Here is a 25,467-nt window from a genome sequence, read left to right on the forward strand (position 1 = left end):
AAGAATTAATTACCCTGTTAATGTGATCATCAATAATAAAGGGCAATAAAAACAATCCTAAAAAAAATACAATTATTGTAATTAAAACACTGGCAATCGTTCAATATAAAAGTAATTTATTTTCAGATTTCAACGAGCAAAATCAAACAGAACACAAATCTGTAGTTAAACACTTTATAGACTTCATAAAAAAATACAATGCACATTTCGATACGATTTTCAAAAAATTCAATTGATACATATTCGACGATGCAACGCAATACAATTTTATATTATAATTAAGCCATTAATTTATGTTCCTTGCGGTGGAGATAACAAAAAAATACTTATTCATTTGATAATTTTATGTAGGTTGTGACTGGTTTTGATGAAAACACTTGTTAATGACGGTGACACCTAGCTAATTAAATTTCAGTATCACCTGATTAAAAATTATTAGTAATATTGAAATACTAGATTGATATAGTATACAAATGAGTAAATGAATTAGTGTAGCATAAACAATCCGCAAATACAAAACAAAAGATAATATTGTGGTTTTAAATTAACTCCAACACCTGGATCATTATCTTCTTCCTCATCTACTTCTTTCAGCTTGCTTAGAAAATCATTTTTCAGTTTTTCTACCAAATCATCAGGTAATTTAACACTCTAATTATAGATATAAAAATATAAAAAATATTAAAAAAGATAAAACAAAACTTGGTTAATTAATAATACCTCTTCAAACCAAAGAATCGGCATAATCATTGAGGTCACGTTTTGTGTTACAGCAATGTTTTGTATAGGTCGAACAACCATGTTGTATTGCATTCGTCTGTTTGCTTCTAATATCCATCCTGTAGTCTAAAAAATAAAATCTGTAGCGTAAGTTTGACAGGGTTAATATCATACTGGTTCGATCGTAATAGATGATCCATGTAATTCTTCAGTTGGAGTTAATCCTATAATTTCATTTTCAACATCCGCATCAAGGAAATGAGGGAATGATGTTATAATTTTATAATCTTAAATATACAAGAAAAATAATTTATAAAATACCTAACTGAAAAGAATCTTACTCATGCATGTTAACATATCTCCAAATCCTGAACGGAAACAGTCATATTTTCCAGGAGGTTTTGTTGCGTTCATACAATAACACTCTTCATTATTTTCATTGGAGAATAGATTTGAATCAATCCTAGCAACATTAGAATCGATATCTTGAAAAGATGAATTATATTTTGTTTGAAATGTTTCAACTCTACATATATCTGGATTATAGACTTCAAATCTAGTTTCTTTATTATTAAACGGAGGATACAATAATCCATCTGTTCCACGTATTTTATTGCAAGTACTTTCTTCACCTTGCCAATTATTCAAATATTCTTCATTTTTCCAAGTTTGAATTGATCCAATATCCTTTATATTTAAGTTTCCAGCTTTAATAGCATATGGACCGTCATAATTTCGAGTTTTCTAAAAATCATATTCATGTAATATAAGATTATTTTAGAGTCCGGTTCACAATCAGAAACGGCACTGCCAAGGAATGTAATGGTGTCCAATGTCCAATCGTCACATATCAGGCTTAGATAAAATTAAGATTACTATATACTGAGAAAATGGTGGTGAGTGAGTTGTGTGAATAGTGAGTTTTAATCCGTTGATTATTGTCGAGACCTAGAATTTTTCTAGAACTCAAGACTGTCCAAAGTCAAGACTGATCAAAAGAAAATTGCGATGAAGTTAATGATAATGGATCAAATTTTAATACAAGTTTTTATTGGAGATTAAATTACCATAGATAGTTACGTAACACCATGGAATACCTAATCGAAGAACTTTTAAACCGAAACTTCTATAATAAAATGCTTAAAGAGCTGGGACAAATTCATAAAATCAATCGACATATGATAATGAAAACTAGAAAGAATTTTAGCACCAAAAGTCCAGAAACAAGTTGGCATGGCAACAAGTGGTGAAAGAGGTACGACAAAAACAGTTGTTTGCGCATTTAGTGCTTCAAGAAAATACATTCCTCCATTTTTTATTTTTAAGAGGAAGAATGCTGATATGATAGCAGCCGTTATCGATTCGGGTTGGATCAACGCGAACCTATTCGTAGATTGGTTACACCACTTCATCTCCTATACTAAGCCAACTGTTGCAGAGCCAATTCTACTAATTCTGGACAATCATGAATGTCATGTTAGTCTTCCTTGCTATCTGCTTTGTCGCCAAAATGGAATAATATTGTTGTCCCTTCCACCGCACACATCGCATTGAATACGAAGTGGCATAACAGTGACGCCTGATGCGCAGATAGCCAGTAGATATAATTACCAATAGTTCTATGAAAGATATTAAAAAAAACAGGGAGAAAAATAAAGAGCACATGAAAGGTAGTGAAAAAAACTGTAAGTTCTACTAAAGGTAAGAAAGGTGAAGAATCTTGCGTTTGCAGATGGTAAGATTATTATAAGGTTCAAGAGAAGGATATACCACGCAAGAAAAAAAAATGCCAATGAAGGAGATGCGAAGGAGAAAGTGTATTATTGCCTAATTTGTGATGAAAAGTATGAGCATCCTCCAAGTGAAGACTGGATAAAATGCTGCAAATCTAATTTATGGGCCCACGAAAACTGTATGAGAGGTGAAAGTACATCTAGAGGATTTATTTGTGATACCTCACGTGCTGTGCGGTAATTACGGAGACCAAGGTTTTGTTTTTTATTAATATTTGATTTATATTGAAAATTTATCTGCGTTGTTTATGAGAACTTAAGATTTATTAGTTTAAGTAAAGTATCTGTACTAAGTAACATTCGTAACATTATCAGGTTTTTTTTAACTAATCACTAGAACTAACACTAGAGAGTTCGCTTCAGAAGTTCAACTTCGAACTTGTTTCTGAAGAAGGTTGCAACACGGCATCCGAAACGCCTGAAACATTTTTTCAAAAGATGCTTGGCTTAACCCGAAAGTTTCTAGTTCTAGGTCTAGTGTTAGTTCTAGTGATAGTGTTGGTTCTAGTTTTAATTTAACTAATACCGGCCGTGAAAGCCTTCGTACTTATTTTATAAGGTTTTGTTTTATTTCAATTTTCCCTTAAGTGCTCGCAATTACCCCACTCAACCCTAATGAAGCACACGATATATATGGAACAGTTCCACTCAACATACCTGTGAGTACACTAAATAAATCGGGAGCATAAATAGTACTGTTTGAAGCTTTACAAAGGTATTACATGGCAATAATAGCTGTTCAGGAAACAAATTAGTTAAAACAAGTTATTAGAGATATCAAAACACATACCGTGCTATACAGCTGTAAGGAAGCAGGAGTGAAATAACACGTTGTAGCATTTATTGTGGATAACAAAATCAAATCCAGTATTTTAGACTTCTACTCAGTAAGCACAAGAATATGTATTAAGTTAAAACACAGTTCTGGAGAGAAAGATTTAGAAACAAAAGAAAGGATCGACAAAATCAGCTAACAGAAATATTTGTTATCACACAGATTCAAGATTATTTAACCTCTACTGGTCAATAGAACCGTTCAACTGGCAACTAATTTTTAAATTATGAGCGAACTATGAAAGATGCAGAGAAAACATACAAAGCAATGAAACAACGGACGACCAAATTGAGCCTGTAAAAGTGTATAATCACTTCGGAGTAGAACTAACAAGTCTTGGCAGAGATTCGAAGGACAAATATATTAGCTAACAAAGCATAGTTTGCAAAGATATGTTCGAGAGAAAACTCTTGAATACAAATTATTTAGACTGCTTTACTGCGGAATATTGCTAGCTAGCGGAGGTATCACAGAAGGTGAGGAGTCTATTGTGGATCTTTGACCAAGTTGTCACTAGAAAAGTTTTTGCTATGCGAATGCACAAATTCCGGAATATGTCGATATAATAATGTGCTTGTGAACTATAGGTATATTAAAAATGAAGAATCACGCTTTTAATTACTTTTCGTACACTGGATAACTGTTTTTGATGCCAATTCAATAATTTTCTTTGCTGTCGGCTGATACAGTTTAATTTCTACTTTGTTTACACCTATTTCATTTTTATCGAATAAAAAATACACAATTAAACAAACTGAAAAGACGATATCTCTAACCATTTTCAAATTAGACAGGGGGATTACATATGACGCGTACTATATACAGGTGTATTTAAATTGATGTAAAAGATTTTAAGGGGTGATTTTTCAACGAAAATTAACCAAAAATAACCACTTCCGCTCCAAGTTACAGCCCTCTAAAATTAGGGGAAAAAAATTGTTTTTCTGTAATAAATCCACTATGGACGAATTTGGAAGGATGAAATTTAGCAGATGAAAAAATCCACCCCTATAATACTTTGCATCAGAACTTTTTAATGCGTCCACATTTTTTTATGCAGAAACCTGATTTAAATAGAGGTATTCAATACGCAACTTTTTTGTCTCTTAACATTTTCTCTTAAAATCACTAGTTTGTCGATAAAAAATACTTAAACCTATTTAACATAAATTATTACTATATTAATAACAATTTTAACTTAAGTTTATATTGCTCCGATATCTATTCGATATAAATGTTTTCCATCGCATCATTATTAAAATACTTTTGATATTATATTTTTCATAGAAAGCTTTTCTATAGGATTGATGATACATAAAAGTGCACAACAAAAGACTGTGTCCCGCAGAAAAAAGACTGTCGTGATAAACATAGATAAGAACGTATTATTGTAGATTGTTCGCGTCTTTGTTTACGCTAGGATCATTGTTCACGTTAATCTAATTGTTGGATCTAATACACTAACGATATCGTTTAGAAACTATTTGGTCATTTTTTGTCAAAACAATATTTTATAGAGTACAGATTTAAACTGAAATCATCTATACAAAATTTTGAATGGATATTTAGACAAATTCCAGTTACACGCATATTGGATACACGACCTTGTCAGAATCAAAGTACTATTACAATTATTTCACTTAAAATTCAGAACTGGGTTGAATCATCAACTAGTCTATCCGGAATGTTTATGAAATATTGTGAACCGGACATTTAAAAATAATTTTGTTTCGTAAAAGTTAATATTTACATGTCCAAAAAATGAAAATGCAACCGTTTCATCATTGTGTATCAATATTGTATCTACTGATGCGTATTCATTTCGTATACTGTTACAAAGGGCTCTTGCTATCATGTATGTAACTCCAATTAAAGTAGTAGAATCACAAAATCGATATCCATTAAAAAGTAGGTCTTTTACTGATATTGTATGGAACAAGCTAGTTGTATCTTGAAATACTTTAGGCCACGTAGCATTTACTGTAAGGCTAGATGTTTCTTCTATACTTTGAAACAAATCCTTAAAATGAAAGGAGAAAATAAAATAAAAGAAACAACTTAGTTTCTAACATTAAGCTCTCTCACCTGCATTGGTACATTTAGAACAGTGATCATATCGTTCTCATTTAGTGGAGCTGAAGCTTCTGCGTCAAATTCATACCACATTTCTTCGTCGTATTCTAACGTATCAGCTTCCTCATTGTATGTTATGTTGTGTTTCTCTCTATATTTTCTATAGAAGGAGAAAAAATAAATTAATTAACAAGTTTATCAGTTTCAATGTCTGTATTATTAAGATTTAATTATAGTGTCATTTCTGATAGTTGTTATGTTTTTAAAATATGTTTGTGTAAATAAAATGACCTTGATATCGTTGGCTTTATCTTATAGTTATTTAATTATGTTTTCATTCATTATCACTTATTTAAATATTTAGAATAAAATGATCATATACAAAGTGATATCTTTTTTAGTTATTTTTGTCTTGACCGGTTTCGGTAATTAAATTACCATCTTCAGAAGACACCTACATATTAAAAGGTTTACACGTTAAAATAGAAAATTCCTTATTTAGTTTGTAACTTACGTTAAATTATTACTTAAAAGTTAAAATTTATCTTATAGGTTTAGAAAATTAGTACTGAGATTGATCGGCAAGGCGCTTAATAGGACGCTTTATTAAGGCTAAGCTTTCGGATTTATTATTTTATCCTTCATCAGAACATCATTTGTCTATAAGTATAAAAATCTAATGAAACACTTTAAAATTAAAATTAAAAGAGGTTAACCTCTAAAACTTACGAAAATGAGCACAATTTTGATATAAACAAGTCCATTGCAGGATGGAAGCTCACAGTTGGTAATTAAACAAGAATCCAACAGAATTCACAATTAACATGAATAATATAAGACGAACAAGGTTGAATGTCAAGATAAGTTGACCAACTTATATTTGGATGGACTTATGCACTTTGACTATCGGAAGCTTGGCCCAATTAAAGGAGGTTTTGTGTTTTTTGTATTCCTTCCCCGTTTTAGTTGATTTCCCAATAATTTAAACTTACTTCTTAAAGTTGTACTATCAGTATTTTCACCTGTCTTCTATTTCTTCGAATATTAAGTAGGATATTTTCAAGCAATTCTGTTAGAGTATGTTCCTGAAAAATGCTGTACAGTTGACAACTGACAGTAATTATGGTTCCACTACATAATAGCCAAGAATCCTACCCCTAATATTATCAGAAAGCTTCTATTGACTATTTCATTCATAACGTTAACAGCCAATAAGAATTCGCGGTTTTCCGTCAATTGCGAGTATTTCAGCGGTTATTTGGCCGTAACCATGGAGAACGATAACACGAACCTTTGAATTATCGCTTGTTTGACTTTTTATTAATTTCGAGACATCTATGAATGTTTCCATAACAATTTATTAATAAATAACTAAAAAATATTAATATTCTAAAAATATGTATATTTTTTATTCATGAAATAGTCTAGCCATATACAACACGACAATCGAAAATACCCGAATCTCGACGTATTGCCTTAAAAAACACCACTCGACCTTCGGTCTCGTGGTGTTTCAGGCAATACATCTCGTATTATCGAGTATTTTCGATCGTCTTGTTGTATAATATATCATAATATGACCTGTGGAAAGCACAAAGATTTTCTTCACACCAAATGTGACGTCGTTAATTTTATTTGCTAAATTAAACTCTGTTGGAATAATCAGCTGGAATTAACATTTGCATTTTTGAATGTGAAACGGATTCATCTGGTATTTCTTCAATACTCTCCATATATGTATATGTGTGGCATGCTGTGCACACGACATGTAAAAAATCGTGTTGCCAAACAAAAATCGATTATTATTATTATATTCAAGTCATTCAAATTATTATTATATTTCATGAAATTATCTTAATCATTATCTTATATGGATACGTCAAAGACGTACAGACTGCAAATATACCTAGGATTTAGAAAGAACTTGGGAAAACTTAGGAAACACTGTGACATTACTTTTTAGGAAACCAGTATTGCAAACAGAAATTACAAATGTTGACCTAGAGTTGTACCATCCAACATTTAAACAACAATGCATAAATATCTTATACATGGTTCCAAAATAATGTCTTGTCACCTATTGAATAATGGAGTTAGTAGGTTACGGAGGTGTACAATAAAAATTTCAAAAGTATAATGAGATTAATTCAAGAAGATGCGGCAAGTCACAAGCCAATCAAGATACTTTCTGTTTTCTTTTTATAAATAGTGATCCGGTTGTATTGAAGAATTGTGGGATGTGTAGAAGTCTTTATTGTTGATATTGTATCGATTTAGATGTATTGATAAACGCTATCGATACAAAGATAGAAAGCGAACTAAACGAAGGAGATAAATTTCCTTATATTTCCTTTATTTTATATCCCTATATCTTTATATATAGATAAATCTATAGAAAGGATATAGATAAACCTATATCCTTTGATAAATGGGTTCAATTGTTAAAACTGTAATACATTTCCGGAGATTTGAATGAGTAATTTTCATATTGTGGATGCTCAGAATGAGAATGATAATCCTCTTTATTTTAGAGCTAAATAGTAGAAGTTAGCGATAATCACATCGCATCGTTTGACACGTGAATGGAAAAAACATCATATGTTATTAGTCACGTTTTTCAACTGTTCGGATTGACACTAATCGTATTGAATTTTGACAATCTTAAGAACAAAAACCATTCATAAGAAAATTCCATAAAAAACTAAAAGTATCGACGAGTGAGACCAGTTGACTGGATTTTGCGAAGACAAGTGAAATGTGAATAGGAGGTGTAGTACAACACCCTTAAAAATGCTAAAAAATGTAAAAATTTTTGTTATATCTGCTTAAAATGATTTTGTTTTGTTACTAAATTTAACACCAATTGGAATGTAAGAAAAGTTTTGAAAATATTAATTTTGATCAAAGATTGTCAACAAAATACCAGGTTATGGGGTGCAACAGCATGCAAGATAGTATAGAAATATCATCATTAGGATGATAAAAGGTATTAATAATCTTTTTGGCGTTTGCGGATATAGGGATAAAGTCCGAGGAACCTTATGTTGACTGAATATTTCATATTGCTACTGTATTTACTGTACTTTTGTCTGTAAAGAAGGGATATCGTTTCATTTGGACCCGTGATTGCAAGATTTTTGTCCGTAAATCAGAGGGCTCTCATGTAATACAAATAAAGACTGAGAAGGACCTTGCACGTATGTAAAGTATGTAAAGTAATACTCAATTGTCATTATACCAATTTGATTGTGACTTGTTGTACCGCAATGTACTCCTTAACTTTTTATTATCAGAATGTTCGGAGCATTCGGTGCAGGTTGCCGATTTTATACAATAACGCATTAAATTCCGATTTCGATGTAATTTGCTTAACGGAAACTTGGCTCCACCCCGGTATTTTTTCGGCCGAAACTCTCCCAAGTTCGTACACGGTTTATAGACGTGACCGAGTATCTGCTACTGTCGATTCCACTACTCGAGGTGGCGGAGTACTAGGCGTTTCGAGCTCACTTTATAGTTTCGAATCATGTGATTGGTTTCCGGGGGTGGAGGCGGTTTGCGTGACGCTGCACTTCGGCGTGGCTAAGTTGTATGTTTGTTGTATCTATATTGCGCCCAATGACGCTGCTGCTTTGTCTGCTTTTTCAGATAATTTGATGAATATTATCGATCAGCATCGCAATGATAAATTCATTATCTGTGGCGATTTCAACTTACCCGAGATTCGCTGGAGTAGAGATGATTCTTTGATTTCTCTTGTTCCTCACTGCAGTGGGTCTCGGACCGTGAATTTTCTGGATGCTGTTCATTGGGTGAGTTGGATCAACACAACCATTTTACAAATGCTTATGGACATACGCTCGATCTAGTATTTAGTCGCCTCGTAACGTTAACGAAGCTCGAAAGATGTGATAATCCTCTGATGTTCGAGGAGACTGCTCATTCCACTCTTGATTTCTGTTGTGATGTGCCCCGAGAGAACAACCTTAATCCGCGCCCTGGCGTTGCTTACAATTTCTCTAGAGCGTCTTATGACGAAATCAATGGTTACCTCGACAGTTTAAACTGGTCCAAAATTTTGGACGACGTTTCGGTTGATGTTGTAGTAGATACGTTTTATTCTTACGTCTATGACGTTATAGACAGATATGTGCCGCGTAGGGGTTTACGGGTTACTGGTTATCCCGCTTGGTTCTCTCGGGACACAATTAACACATTACGTGAGAAAAGGAATGTACATAGAAGGTGGAAACGATACAAAAATCAACTTGACTACCCCACCTTTTCAATGCTGAGACATCGTTCTAAATGTCTTATAGCACGTGATCACAAAGATTATATGGTTCATGTTCAGGACTCTGTTGCTGCTGACGCTAAACAATTTTGGTCATATCTAAGACAAAGAAAGGGCGGTGTTGGCGTGCCGGCGGTTGTCCGACATAACGGTGTCTCCTCGGTGAATGGGGAGGAAGTTTGTGAGCTCTTTTCCGACTACTTCGGATCTGTGTTTGCCCCGCCGGTAATTACTGCATACCCCTCGGTTGGCTGTTTCGATTTATCCGAGGTTGAAGAGACTCTTTTTGGTGTGGCTGTTTCCAAGGGTCCGGGCTCAGATGATATACCTTCCATTTTTATTAAGAGATGCTCTAAATCTCTTGCTAGACCTCTATGTTTAATTTTTAATATGTCGCTACGTTACGGTATTTTTCCATCTGTGTGGAAACGGGCGAAAATTACGCCTATTTTTAAGTTCGGAGATCGTGGTCTTGTAACTAATTACCGTCCTATATCTATTTTACCAATAATGGGAAAAATCTTTGAAAAATTGGTTTACAGCAGGCTATTTTTTCAGATGAAGCCCTCTGTGAGTGCGGAGCAACACGGTTTTTATCCGGGGCGATTTGTGGACACCAACTTGTTAGAATATACCGACTTTCTTTTTTCGACTATTGATAAAAACATCCAAGTAGATGCGATATACACTAACTTTAGCAAAGCTTTTGACAAAGTGGATCACTGTTTATTACTGTTGAAGTTGGAGCGCGTTGGTGTCGCAGGTGTCCTTTTGAGCTGGTTTGCTTCGTACCTCTCCAATCGCACGCAGGTGGTTGGGGTTGGCGGATATTTGTCCGGTCCTGTTATCATGTCTTCCAGAGTGCCTCAGGGTAGTCATCTGGGCCCGCTCTTGTTTACGGTGTACATAGGTGACATCACCAGGTCTTTTCTTACCTCAAGATGTCTTATGTATGCTGACGACATTAAAATATTTTCTTCTGTTGCTGCTGTTTCAGACTGTGTTAACCTTCAGAATGACCTGAACAGATTTTATGACTTTTGTGAGATTAATAATTTGTCACTTAACATATCGAAGTGTCGGACTGTTACTTTTACGAGAAAAAAACAGTTCTTTAAATTTGATTACCGGTGCGGAGCATGCTTATTGGATCGTGTTGACACTATTAAAGACCTGGGCATTACTTTAGATAGCAAACTACTGTTTGATCAACACGTTGATGCAGTGGTGGCCAGAGCTAATAGGATGCTGGGATTTGTAATGCGCTCTTCTGAATCGTTTTGCTGCCCTAGACCTATTATTTCTTTATACAATGCTTTCGTTAATAGTATTTTATCGTTCGGCAGTACAGCTTGGAACCCTCAGTACGACGCATACATTAACAGAATAGAGAGGATTCAGATAAGGTTTTTGAAGTATCTCTCGCATAAATTCCGGCATCCTTATACAGATTATGAATCTGCCTGTCAAATGTATCATATGCCCACACTTCAGCAGCGCAGAACTTGCAGTGATGCCTGCTTTCTGTTCAGGTTGGTCAGAGGTTACTGTGATTCTTTCTATCTTCTTTCACGCATTGATCTGCATGTTCCCCCTCGTCGGCTGCGCTATGACTTTCTGTTCTATGCGCCGACTGCCCGGACAAATTCGTATAGAAATTCCCCAATACTTCGCATGGAGAGGACAGTGGACCGTCTTGGGTTGGACATATTCGCCGTCACGCCTCACAACTTCAAACAAATTATTCGTAATGCCGTGCTCGCCCTACCAGTTGTGTGATTTTATGTACATTATCTCGTTGCAGCGGCTTGAGTTCTGCCTTGAATTGATTTGATCACATATGCTTAAGGCCATTATCAATTGATCGATTGTCAATTTTGTGTTCATACAATTTATTGTATACAAAATGTATTATAGTGGAGTAGCTTTTATGTGGGACTGTGTCCTGTTGCTGCCCCCGTGTGTGTAAAATAAAATAAAATAAAAATAAATGACATCTTTCTGTAATTCTAGTTTATTCGAGATTATTGTATACAGGATGTCCGGTATCTTCCGCATCAGAATCCTGTATAAATGTAACCGCCCAATATTAACTTGTAGAAAGAGTTGCCTATAGGAATGATTTTGTTGAACTTAATAACTACATAAAGTTGTAAAGTTATAATGAAAATTGTCTTAGTTATAATGAAAGTTCTTATTCCGTTATTACAGGGTGCGGCAACATAACTTTTTTCAAAACTTAATAAAACCTATTGTATGAATCAGAAAATTTGTATTTGCTTTTTATAATGTAGGCACATACAAAACATATGTAATGTTTTGTTTTACACAGTTTTGAAGATCAAATCAGGTAGATGATGTCCTCCATTATCCATACACTGAGTAAATCGATTTCTGGCGTTTGTAATGACTCTTGCCAGTATAGCAGGGGTTATGTTGGCAATTTCTTCCTGGATGTTGCTCAAATCTTGGACGGTTGACATAAACACGGGATTTCAATAAACTCCATAGAAAAAAATCACAAGGGGCCAAACCGGGAAACCGGGCCGGCCGGAAATCGCCCCTAATTGAGATTAGGCGTTTTGGGAAGTGTTCCCTCAAAACAGCCATCATGCTCTTGAAGTGTAAGACGTTGGACTGTCTTGTTGGAACCAAATGTCCCCTAAGTCCAACTCATCTAGCCGTGGTGATCGCAACGCTAAAGCTCTTACTGCCTCAATGTTCTCAAGTGTTCTAATGAGCCGAGATACTCCAGTTCTTCGTCTTGTCGCACTTGCACTTTGTCTGAACGTAGTGACACACGTAACAATTGATTTCGGATACGAGACAGGGGCCAACGGGGCTAAATTAAAGAGATTCCGAAAACCGCACTGGGTTGCGATCACAGAACATCCGCTTGAAAAGTAGGCGTCAACGGGAAACGCATGCTCTTCACTGTTCTAACGCACTAGCGCTCCGGTAGGACATCAAGTGACTAAATGGCGCACACTTCAAAAAAGCACCCTGTATATACATATTTAAAACAAGTTCGACATTTTATCTCATCATTAGTTGAATCTATTCACTTCAAAAGTAAAACTTTACACCGTTTTACTTAAATAGATATTATTTAAATAATTAATATTTAATAATTTAATATCTAATTTTAATAGATATTAAAATGTGAAAAAGCAAAAGGTTACTCTTTGTAAGTAATCCTTATATTACTTATTATACTATTTATTTATTAAGTACTTGTAAATGTAAGGTCCTACTTCGCGAACAATAGGTGTTGCTCCTTTCATGATATCATTTATATTCTGTACATTAAAAAGGTATACTTTGAAATTAATATCCAGTGGAGTAGAGACCCATCTATCAAATTGTTCAGTACCTTGTTTTAACCGCAACAGCTATAAAAATAATAAGTATAAATTGGTTACAAAATAAATTCACAATATACAAATAAAATAACGCAACTATCTACCTCAATAAGTTCTTCTGATATAGTCGACTCATCTTCTATGTAAGAATTAACAATAGAAATGTTAAACAAAAATACTATTGCAATATTTCGCAACCACATCATTATTGTATCTTGGAAGCAATTGAAGGAACTGTGAGATGTATTAATTTATAATCGGATTTTTGCAAAGTAATAAAGTGCTATCTCTTTCGATTAATATTATAATTAATGTTGTTTATTGTTTAAAATGATTTACCAAATTTTATTAATACTCCGGTAAGCAGGCCAATAAAAGTTTAGATGAATCATTTTATTGTTTTATATACTTTAACTGGAATTAAAGAGACGTAAGCAATAAAAATTTCATAACAGGCAATTTCTTTTAAAACAAAGAAGAGTCAACTTTTAAAGTAAGCGACAAATTTTTGAATTAGAGGTAAAAATTTTTACAGTATACTTATATTAGTTCATTTTAATGAATTTCATGGTTATGATGCAATTATTAAATTGACGATTACTAAATTGACGATTTAATAATTATGGTATAACAATAACTGAAAAATAGTCTGATTTGCCACAAACAAGTAAAATGTATTACTCCAAAGCAGCAACTCTCATCCATTATGTATCACATATCTGCATGAACAAAAGTCCATCCCCTTGACAGCTTCGTAATGAAATTTCATTATTGCTATGAACATCATTACAATGCTCTTCAAAGTTTTTAGCTGAATTTTCATGATGTTAAGAAGTACATAGATACCATTAACACAGTTCATAAAATAACTGCTTACACAATAAGTTTCGTACTGGCTTCAATCAAGAAATTAGTGAAATCGGCAATCGCCAATACAATATTGTATACAAAATCTTTGTGAAGATGCTGACACATGGCTACAATATTCCAGCAGATTTAACATTGCATGATGCCATGAAGAAAACTGATTTTGTTCCTGCAGTAACTAAGACAAAAGTTCCTTTCTGGTTCTATACAGGAAAAAGATAAACGAGAACGACATGCGTATTAATGCGTAATTAATGACCAGCGAAAGCAACTTGTTAGATAGCATATAGATTTAATACTTAAATATCAGTCATTTTAGCAAGGTTGAAAACATAGGGAAAGTATACGTTAACTGTGACATGATCCTATTGCTTGTCTATTCGGAAAATTCCGTTTTGTGACACCAACAGGAACATGTCGAACTTGTTTTGCTCTAAGCTAACTGTACGTAAAACAAAAGCTAAAAGCTATAGCTAAAAGGATTTGTTACATAATATGTCACAAAATCAAAACACAGCAATAAAACGTTGGTAATTTTATTTGATTTACACAGAGTATGCCACTCTCGAAATTAACGGAGGGTTAATTATTTTAATGTAGAAAAATTGCCAAGTGGCATTGGCCATTTGTGATTGTACTAATGTGAAAATGTAAATGTTTCTCTCGGCTGAAGAAACAGCAAAAAGAGGAAGTGATATAAATTGTTCAATCCTCTTAAAATTTAGTATGATAAAGACTTAAACCTATAAAACATAAATAAGCCGCTAATGAGTTTATGGTTGCAACTGGAAAAGAAAAGCAGATTTAAGATTCAATTTCTTTTACGTGTGGGTGAGCTCAATTCAAAGCTATATCACGCCAATTTTCGTTTTCAAAGATATAAATGTTAAAATCAACCGTTATCGGTAGCTCTCTCCATCTTTCATAGGCGATATCCTTAGTTACTATAAAAAAATTATCTTGTGAATGAATGAAACACATTCTAAATAAAGAACTTGTTAATATGTGTATTTTTACAGATGGGCAACAAAAAGAGATTCTAATTTTATCATTCAAGATAACAATAATTAAGTCGAAAAGATAATCGTAGTATGTGATAGGAAAATTAGTACTTTAATTATTAATTTTAACAATTAATTCTAAATAAAAATTAAAGAATTAATTACCCTGTTAATGTGATCATCAATAATAAAGGGCAATAAAAACAATCCTAAAAAAAATACAATTATTGTAATTAAAACACTGGCAATCGTTCAATATAAAAGTAATTTATTTTCAGATTTCAACGAGCAAAATCAAACAGAACAAAATCTGTAGTTAAACACTTTATAGACTTCATAAAAAAATACAATGCACATTTCTATACGATTTTCAAAAAATTCAATTGATACATATTCGACGATGCAACGCAATACAATTTTATATTATAATTAAGCCATTAATTTATGTTCCTTGCGGTGGAGATAACAAAAAAATACTTATTCATTTGATAATTTTATGTAGGTTGTGACTGGTTTTGATGAAAACACTTGTTAATGACGGTGACACCTAGCTAATTAAATTTCAGTATCACCTGATTAAAAATTATTAGTAATATTAAAATACTAGATTAATATAGTATACAAATGAATAAATGAATTAGTGTAGCATAAACAATCCGTAAATACAAAACAAAAGATAATATTGTGGTTTTAAAGTAACTCCAACACCTGGATCATTATCTTCTTCCTCATCTACTTCTTTCAGCTTGCTTAAAATATCATTTTTCAGTTTTTCTACCAAATCATCAGGTAATTTCACACTCTGACATAAAAATATAAAAAATATAAAAAAAGATAAAACAAAACTTGGTTAATTAGTAATACCTCTTCAAACCAAAGAATCGGCATAATCATTGAGGTCACGTTTTGTGTTACAGCAATGTATTCTATAGGTCGAACAACCATGTTGTATTGCATTCGTCTGTTTGCTTCTAATATCCATCCTGTAGTCTAAAAAATAAAATCTGTAGCGTAAGTTTGACAGGGTTAATATCATACTGGTTCGATCGTAATAGATGATCCATGTAATTCTTCAGTTGGAGTTAATCCTATAATTTCATTTTCAACATCCGCATCAAGGAAATGAGGGAATGATGTTATAATTCTATAATCTTAAATATACAAGAAAAATAATTTATAAAATACCTAACTGAAAAGAATCTTACTCATGCATGTTAACATATCTCCAAATCCTGAACGGAAACAGTCATATTTTCCAGGAGGTTTTGTTGCGTTCATACAATAACACTCTTCATTATTTTCATTGGAGAATAGATTTGAATCAATCGTAGCAACATTAGCATCGATATCTTGAAAAGATGAATTATATTTTGTTTGAAATGTTTCAACTCTACAGATATCTGGATTATAGACTTCAAATCTGGTTTCTTTATTATTAAACGGAGGATACAATAGTCCGTCTGTTCCACGTATTTTATTGCAAGTACTCTCTTCACCTTGCCAATTATTCAAATATTCTTCATTTTTCCAAGTTTGAATTGATCCTATATCCTTTATATTTAAGTTTCCAGCTTTAATAGCATATGGACCGTCATAATTTCGAGTTTTCTAAAAATCATATTCATGTAATATAAGATTATTTTAGAGTCCGGTTCACAATCAGAAACGGCACTGCCAAGGAATGTAATGGTGTCCAATGTCCAATCGTCACATATCAGGCTTAGATAAAATTAAGATTACTATATACTGAGAAAATGGTGGTGAGTGAGTTGTGTGAATAGTGAGTTTTAATCCGTTGATTATTGTCGAGACCTAGAATTTTTCTAGAACTCAAGACTGTCCAAAGTCAAGACTGATCAAAAGAAAATTGCGATGAAGTTAATGATAATGGATCAAATTTTAATACAAGTTTTTATTGGAGATAAAATTACCATAGATAGTTACGTAACACCATGGAATACCTAATCGAAGAACTTTTAAACCGAAACTTCTATAATAAAATGCTTAAAGAGCTGGGACAAATTCATAAAATCAATCGACATATGATAATGAAAACTAGAAAGAATTTTAGCACCAAAAGGCCAGAAACAAGTTGGCATGGCAACAAGTGGTGAAAGAGGTACGACAAAAACAGTTGTTTGCGCATTTAGTGCTTCAAGAAAATACATTCCTCCATTTTTTATTTTTAAGAGGAAGAATGCTGATATGATAGCAGCCGTTATCAATTCGGGTTGGATCAACGAGAACCTATTTGTAGATTGGTTACACCACTTCATCTCCTATGCTAAGCCAACTGTTGCAGAGCCAATTCTACTAATTCTAGACAATCATGAAAGTCATGCTAGTCTTCCTTGTTATCTGCTTTGTCGCCAAAATGGAATAATATTGTTGTCCCTTCCACCGCACACATCGCATTGAATACGAAGTGGCATAACAGTGACGCCTGATGCGCAGATAGCCAGTAGATATAATAACCAATAGTTCTATGAAAAATATTTAAAAAAAAAAAAAACAGGGAAAAAAATAAGGAGCACATGAAAGGGAGTGAAAAACTGTAAGTTCCACTAAAGGTAAGAAAGGTATCAAGAATCTTGCATTTGCAGATGATAAGATTAGTATAAGGTTCAAGGAAAGGATATACCACGCAAGAAAAAAAATGCCAATAAAGGAGATGCGAAGGAGGAAGAGTATTATTGCCTAATTTGTGATGAAAAGTATGAGCATCCTCCAAGTGAAGACTGGATAAAATGCTGCAAATCTAATTTATGGGCCCACGAAAACTGTATGAGAGGTGAAAGTACATCTAGAGGATTTATTTGTGATACCTCACGTGCTGTGGGGTAATTACGGAGACCAAGGTTTTGTTTTTTATTAATATTTGATTTATATTGAAAATTTATCTGCGTTGTTTATGAGAACTTAAGATTTATTAGTTTAAGTAAAGTCTCTGTACTAAGTAACATTCGTAACATTATCAGGTTTTTTTTTAACTAATCACTAGAACTAACACTAGAGAGTTCGCTTCAGAAGTTCAACTTCGAACTTGTTTTTGAAGAAGGTTGCAACACGGCATCCGAAACGCCTGAAACATTTTTTCAAAAGATGCTTGGCTTAACCCGAAAGTTTCTAGTTCTAGGTCTAGTGTTAGTTCTAGTGATAGTGTTAGTTCTAGTTTTACTTTAATTAATACCGGCCGTGAAAGCCTTCGTACTTATTTTATGAGGTTTTGTTTTATTTCAATTATCCCTTAAGTGCTCGCAATTACCCCACTCAACCCTAATGAAGCACACGATATATATGGAACAGTTCCACTCAACATACCTGTGAGTACACTAAATAAATCGGGAGCATAAATAGTACTGTTTGAAGCTTTACAAAGGTATTATATGGCAATAATAGCTGTTCAGGAAACAAATTAGTTAAAACAAGTTATTAGAGATATCAAAACACATACCGTGCTATACAGCTGTAAGGAAGCAGGAGTAAAATAACACGTTGTAGCATTTATTGTGGATAACAAAATCAAATCCAGTATTTTAGACTTCTACTCAGTAAGCACAAGAATATGTATTAAGTTAAAACACAGTTCTGGAGAGAAAGATTTAGAAACAAAAGAAAGGATCGACAAAATCAGCTAACAGAAATATTTGTTATCACACAGATTCAAGATTATTTAACCTCTACTGGTCAATAGAACCGTTCAACTGGCAACTAATTTTTAAATTATGAGCGAACTATGAAAGATGCAGAGAAAACATACAAAGCAATGAAACAACGGACGACCAAATTGAGCCTGTAAAAGTGTATAATCACTTCGGAGTAGAACTAACAAGTCTTGGCAGAGATTCGAAGGACAAATATATTAGCTAACAAAGCATAGTTTGCAAAGATATGTTCGAGAGAAAACTCTTGAATACAAATTATTTAGACTGCTTTACTGCGGAATATTGCTAGCTAGCGGAGGTGTCACAGAAGGTGAGGAGTCTATTGTGGATCTTTGACCAAGTTGTCACTAGAAAAGTTTTTGCTATGCGAATGCACAAATTCCGGAATATGTCGATATAATAATGTGCTTGTGAACTATAGGTATATTAAAAATGAAGAATCACGCTTTTAATTACTTTTCGTACACTGGATAACTGTTTTTGATGCCAATTCAATAATTTTCTTTGCTGTCGGCTGATACAGTTTAATTTCTACTTTGTTTACACCTATGTCATTTTTATCGAATAAAAACACACAATTAAACAAACTGAAAAGACGATATCTCTAACCATTTTCAAATTAGACAGGGGGATTACATATGACGCGTACTATATACAGGAGGTATCTAAATTGATGTAAAAGATTTTAAGGGGTGATTTTTCAACGAAAATTAACCAAAAATAACCACTTCCGCTCCAAGTTACAGCCCTCTAAAATTAGGGGAAAAAAATTGTTTTTCTGTAATAAATCCACTATGGATGAATTTGGAAGGATGAAATTTGGCAGATGAAAAATCCACCCCTATAATACTTTGCATCAGAACTTTTTAATGCGTCCACATTTTTTTTATTTAGAAACTTGATCGTATTGAATACCTCTATTTAAATAGAGGAGACTGTGTCTCACAGAAAAAAGACTGTCGTGATAAACATAGATAAGAACGTATTATTGTAGTTTGTTCGCGTCTTTGTTTACGCTAGGATCATTGTTCACGTTTGTTTGCGTGTTTATTTACACTTGAGCGCTTCATACGCTAGGATCATTGTTCATAATTATTGGATCTAATACACTAACAGGGTCTAGATCTAGCTGTATCTAACTAGATGATGTCGTTTAGACACTATTTGGTCATCCTTGTCAGAATCAACGTACTATTACAATTATTTCACTTAAATTTCAGAACTGGGTTGAATCATCAACTAGTCTGCCCGGAATGTTTATGAAATATTGTGAACCGGACATTTAAAAATAATTTTGTTTCGTAAAAGTTAATATTTACATGTCCAAAAAATGAAAATGCAATCGTTTCATCACTGTGTATCAATATTGTATCTACTGATGCGTATTCAATTCGTATAGAGCTACAAATGATTCTTGCTATATTGTATGCAGCTCCAATTAGAGTAGTAGGATCACAAAATCGATATCCATTAAAAAGTAGGTCTTTTACTGATATTATATGGAACAAGCTAGTTGTATCTTGAAATATTTTAGGCCATGTAGCATTTAGTGTAAGCGGATTTATTCCTACTTGAAAGTAATCCTTAAATGGAAAGGAGAAAATAAAATAAAACAAACAACTTAGTTTCTAACATTAAGCTCTCTCACCTGCATTGGTACATTTAGAACAGTAATCATATCGTTCTCATTTAGTGGAGCTGAAGCTTCTGCGTCAAATTCATACCAGATTTCTTCGTAGTACTCTAACGTATCAGCTTCCTCATTGTATGTTATGTTGAGTTTCTCTCTATATTTTCTATAAAAGAAGAAAAAATAAATTAATATTTAATTATAGTGTCATTTCTGATAGTTGTTATGTTTTTAAAATATGTTTGTGTAAATGGGTTTCGAAAATTAGTACTGAGAGGCAAGGCGCTTAATAAGACGTTTTATCTTTATTAAGGTTAAGCTTTCGGATTTATTATTTTATCCTTCATCAGAACATCATTTGTCTATAAGTATAAAAATCTAATGAAACGCTTTAAAATTAAAATTAAAAGAGGTTAACCTCTAAAACTTACGAAAATGAGCACAATTTTGATATAAACAAGTCCATTGCAGGATGGAAGCTCACAGTTGGTAATTAAACAAGAATCCAACAGAATTCACAATTAACATGAATAATATAAGACGAACAAGGTTGAATGTCATGATAACTTGACCAACTTATCTTTGGATGGACTTATGGACTTTGACTATCGGAAGCTTGGCCCTATTAAAAGAGGTTTTTTGTTTTTTGTATTCCTTCCCCGTTTTGGTTGATTTCCTAATAATTTAAACTTACTTCTTAAAGTTGTACAACCAGTATTTTTACCTTTCTTCTATTTGTTCGAATATTAAATAGGATATTTTCAAGCAATTCTGTTAGAGTATGTTCCTGAAAAATGCTGTACAGTTGACAATTTAGCCGCGCAGACAGTAATTATGATTCCACTACATAATAGTCAAGAATCCTAGCCCTAATATTATCAGAAAGCTTCTATTGATAATATGGCCTGTGGAAAGCACAAAGATTTTCTTCACACCAAATGTGACGTCGTTAATTTTATTTGCTAAATTAAACTGAATTAACATTTGCATTTTTGAATGTGAAACGGATTCATCTGGCATTTCTTCAATACTCTCCATATATATGTGTAACATGCTGTGCACACGACATGTAAAAATTTACACCTCAAATTTAACGTTTCGGACAGTACGATTAGCTCCCGAATCTCATTTCGTGTTGTTTCTTTAGTATAACCGTAATCTGCTCCACAGGCAAGATGCATTATATTTACAGTATTTGGCAACTACGCGAATGGTTGTTTCTTTTCAATGGTTAGTGTGATTAAATTTTTTTCATCTCGATACTCAATAATTTCCGGACACTAGTTTATTAATAAAAACTGTTTATTTAAGTATCATCGATCATTTTTGAATTAAATTAGGAATACTTTTTCTGTGACATCCTGTATACAGTTCGAACGGATTTTTCATCTTATATGGATACGTCAAAGACATACAAACTGCAAATATATCTAGGATTTAGAAAGAACTTGGGAAAACATAGGAAACACTGTGACATTACTTTTTAGGAAACCAGTATTGCAAACAGAAATTTCAAATGTTGACCTAGAGTTGTACCATCCAACATTTAAACAACAATGCATAAATATCTTATACATGGTTCCAAAATATTGTCTTGTCACTTATTGAATAATGGAGTTAGTAGGTTACGGAGGTGTACAATAAAAATTTCAAAAGTATAATGAGATTAATTCAAGAAGATGCGGCAAGTCACAAGCCAATCAAGACACTTTCTGTTTTCTTTTTATAAATAGTGATCCGGTTGTATTGAAGAATTGTGGGATGTGTGGAAGTGTTTATTGTTGATATTGTATCGATTTAGATGTATTGATAAACGCTATCGATACAAAGATAGAAAGCGAACGAAACGAAGGAGATAAATTTCCTTATATTTCCTTTATTTTGATAAATGGGTTCAACTGTTAAAACTGTAATACATTTCCGGAGATTTGAATAAGTAATTTTCATTTTGTGGATGCTCAGTATTCAAACAGAATGATAATTCTCTTTATTTTAGAGCTAAATAGTAGAAGTTAGCGATAATCTTTTCACATCGCATCGTTTGACACGTGAATGGAAAAAACATCATATGTTATTAGTCACATTTTTCAACTATTCGGATTGCCACTAATCGTATTGAATTTTGACAATCTTAAGAACAAAAACCAGGCATAAAAAAATTCCATAAAAAACTAAAAGTATCGGCGAGTGAGACCAGTTGACTGGATTTTGCGAAGACAAGTGGAATGTGAATAGGAGGTTGTCAACAAAATACCAGGTTATGGGGTGCAACAGCATGCAAGATAGTATAGAAATATCATCATTAGGATGATAAAAGGTATTAATAATCTTTTTGGCGTTTGCGGATATAGGGATAAAGTCCGAGGAACCTTATGTTGACTGAATATTTCATACTGCTACTGTATTTACTGTACTTTTGTCTGTAAATGACATCTTTCTGTAATTCTACTTTATTCGAGATTATTGTATACAGGATGTCCGGTATCTTCCGCATCAGAATCCTGTATAAATGTAACCGCCCAATATTAACTTGTAGAAAGAGTTGCCTATTAGAATGATTTTGTTGAACGATTTTGTTGAACTTAATAACTACATAAAGTTGTAAAGTTATAATGAAAATTGTTTTAGTTATAATGAAAGTTCTTATTCTGTTATTACAGGGTGCGGCAACATAACTTTTTTCAAAACTTAATAAAACCTATTGTATGAATCAGAAAATTTGTATTTGCTTTTTATAATGTAGGCACATATGTAATGTTTTGTTTTACACAGTTTTGAAGATCAAATCCGGTAGATGACGTCCCCCATTATCCATACACTGAGTAAATCGATTTCTGGCGTTTGTCATGACTCTTGCCAGTATAGCAGGGGTTATGTTGGCAATTTCTTCCTGGATGTTGGTCAAATCTTGGACGGTTCACATAAACACGGGATTTCAATAAATTCCATAGAAAAAAATTACAAGGGGCCAAACCGGGAAACCGGGCCGGCCGGAAATTGCCCCTAATTGAGATTAGGCGTTTTGGGAAGTGTTCCCTCAAAACAGCCATCATGCTCTTGAAGTGTAAGACGTTGCACCGTCTTGTTGGAACCAAATGTCCCCTAAGTCCAACTCATGTAGCCGTGGTGATCGCAACGCTAAAGCTCTTACTGCCTCAATGTTCTCAAGTGTTCTAATGAGCCGAGATACTCCAGTTCTTTGTCTTGTCGCACTTGCACTTTGTCTGAACGTAGTTACACACGTAACAATTGATTTCGGATACGAGACAGGGGCCAACGGGGCTAAATTAAAGCGATTCCGAAAACCGCACTGGGTTGCGATCACAGAACATCCGCTTGAAAAGTAGGCGTCAACGGGAAACGCATGCTCTTCACTGTTCTAACGCACTAGCGTTCCGGTACGACATCAAGTGACTAAATGGCGTACATTTCAAAAAAGCACCCTGTATATACATATTTAAAACAAGTTCGAGATTTTATCTCATCATTAGTTGAATCTATTCACTTCAAAAGTAAAACTTTATACCGTTTTACTTAAATAGATATTATTTAAATAATTAATATTTAATAATTTAATATCTAATTTTAATAGATATTAAAATGTGAAAAAACTAAAGGTCACTCTTTGTAAGTAATCCTTATATTACTTATTATACTATTTATTTATTACGTACTTGTAAATGTAAGGTCCTACTTCGCGAACAATAGGTGTTGCTCCTTTCATGATATCATTTACATTCTCTATATTAAAGAGGTATACTTTGAAATTAATATCCAGTGGAGTAGAGACCCATCTATCAAATTGTTCAGTACCTTGTTTTAACCGCAACAGCTATAAAAATAATAAGTATAAATTGGTTACAAAATACATTCACAATATACAAATAAAATAACGCAACTATCTACCTCAATAAGTTCTTCTGATATAGTCGACTCATCTTCTATGTAAGAATTAACAATCGAAATGTTAAACAAAAGTACTATTGCAATATTTCGCAACCACATCATTATTGTATCTTAGAAGCAATTGAAGGAACTGTGAGATGTATTAATTTATAATCAGATTTTTGCAAAGTAATAATGTGCTATCTCTTCCGATTAATATTATAATTAATGTTGTTTATTGTTTAAAATGATTTACCAAATTTTATTAATACTCCGGTAAGCAGGCCAATAAAAGTTTAGATGAATCATTTTATTGTTTTATATACTTTAACTGGAATTAAAGAGACGTAAACAATAAAAATTACATAACAGGCAATTTCTTTGAAAACAGAGAAGAGTCAACTTTTAAAGTAAGCGACAAATTTTTGAATTAGAGGTAAAAATTTTTACAGTAAACTTATATTAGTTCATTTTAATGAATTTCATGGTTATGATGCAATTATTAAATTGACGATTATTAAATTGACGATTTAATAATTATGGTATAACAATAACTGAAAAAGAATCTGATTTGCCACAAACAAGTAAAATGTATTACTCCAAAGCAGCAACCTTCATCCATTATGTATCACATATCTACATGAACAAAAGTCTATCCCCTTGACAGCTTCGTAATCAAATTTCATTATTGCTATGAACATCATTACAATGCTCTTTAAAGTTTTTAGCTGAATTTTTATGATGTTAAGAAGTACATAGACACAATAAGTTTCGTACTGGCTTCTATTAAGAAATTAGTAAAATCACCAATGAAATAGGGATGATAATTGAAATACTGCGCATTGTACAACGACAAAAACATTGGTCAAATCCAAATAAGGATACTAACACTTCTGAGGAATATTTTCTTTTACATGTGTATGTATCCAAAAAAATTAATGGCAAACAAAATCAAAATGGTAGACAGCATTCAGATTTAATACTTAAATATCAAAGTCACTGTAGATATATACATCGGTAAAGTATACCTTAACTGTGATGATATCATAATACGTCTTTATTTTGAATACCTATTATGTTCTGAGATACCAACAGGGACATGTCGAACTTGCTTTGCTCTAAGCTAATACTACATAAAACTAAAGCTAAAAGCTGTTTGATACATAATATGTTACAATAATCAAAAAACAGCAATAAAACGTTGGACATTTTATTTGGGCTCTGCCATTTCTGAAATTACCAACTGGCTCAGTATTTTAAAGTAGAAAAATTTGAAGATAGTTGCCCATTTATAATTGTACTAATGTGATTGGGCACATGTTTCCCTGGACTAAATATATAT

General features: G+C 33.0%; 2 protein-coding genes across 2 annotated transcripts; both read right to left on the reverse strand.

The window, feature by feature from the left end:
- Positions 1–173: 173 nt before the first annotated feature.
- Positions 174–13,283, reverse strand: LOC111413436 (sensory neuron membrane protein 2-like). The gene is made up of 8 exons (XM_071195541.1): positions 13,182–13,283; positions 12,950–13,107; positions 5,434–5,581; positions 5,099–5,368; positions 1,062–1,464; positions 895–1,007; positions 721–846; positions 174–651 (listed from the first exon to the last, which is right to left on the reverse strand). The coding sequence occupies exons 1-8, from the start codon at positions 13,281–13,283 to the stop codon at positions 487–489; spliced, it is 1,485 nt and encodes a 494-aa protein (XP_071051642.1). The 3' UTR covers positions 174–486.
- A 1,913-nt stretch (positions 13,284–15,196) lies between these two features.
- Positions 15,197–24,248, reverse strand: LOC139429608 (sensory neuron membrane protein 2-like). Its single transcript, XM_071195543.1, has 8 exons — positions 24,147–24,248; positions 23,915–24,072; positions 20,259–20,406; positions 19,930–20,193; positions 16,151–16,553; positions 15,984–16,096; positions 15,810–15,935; positions 15,197–15,747 (listed from the first exon to the last, which is right to left on the reverse strand). Exons 1-8 carry the CDS (start codon positions 24,246–24,248, stop codon positions 15,583–15,585), a joined length of 1,479 nt encoding a protein of 492 aa, XP_071051644.1. The 3' UTR covers positions 15,197–15,582.
- Between the last annotated feature and the right edge of the window lie 1,219 nt (positions 24,249–25,467).

The sequence above is a fragment of the Onthophagus taurus genome, chromosome 1, assembly GCF_036711975.1.
Source record: "Onthophagus taurus isolate NC chromosome 1, IU_Otau_3.0, whole genome shotgun sequence".
NCBI classification, from domain to species: domain Eukaryota; kingdom Metazoa; phylum Arthropoda; class Insecta; order Coleoptera; family Scarabaeidae; genus Onthophagus; species Onthophagus taurus.

What these genes read in the sequence shown, in the direction of transcription:
- LOC139429608 (XM_071195543.1), bottom strand. Translation starts at nt 24,248, where the DNA reads ATGATGTGGTTGCGAAATATTGCAATAGTACTTTTGTTTAACATTTCG. An exon ending in TATCAGAAGAACTTATTGAG is followed by an intron (nt 24,073 to 24,146) that starts GTAGATAGTTGC and finishes TTATTTTTATAG; the next exon opens with CTGTTGCGGTTAAAACAAGG. An exon ending in CATTTTCATTTTTTGGACAT is followed by an intron (nt 16,554 to 19,929) that starts GTAAATATTAAC and finishes TATGATTTTTAG; the next exon opens with AAAACTCGAAATTATGACGG.
- LOC111413436 (XM_071195541.1), bottom strand. Translation starts at nt 13,283, where the DNA reads ATGATGTGGTTGCGAAATATTGCAATAGTATTTTTGTTTAACATTTCT. An exon ending in GTAGGACCTTACATTTACAA is followed by an intron (nt 5,582 to 12,949) that starts GTACTTAATAAA and finishes CTCCTTCTATAG; the next exon opens with AAAATATAGAGAGAAACACA. An exon ending in TTCTAAATGTACCAATGCAG is followed by an intron (nt 5,369 to 5,433) that starts GTGAGAGAGCTT and finishes TTTCATTTTAAG; the next exon opens with GATTTGTTTCAAAGTATAGA.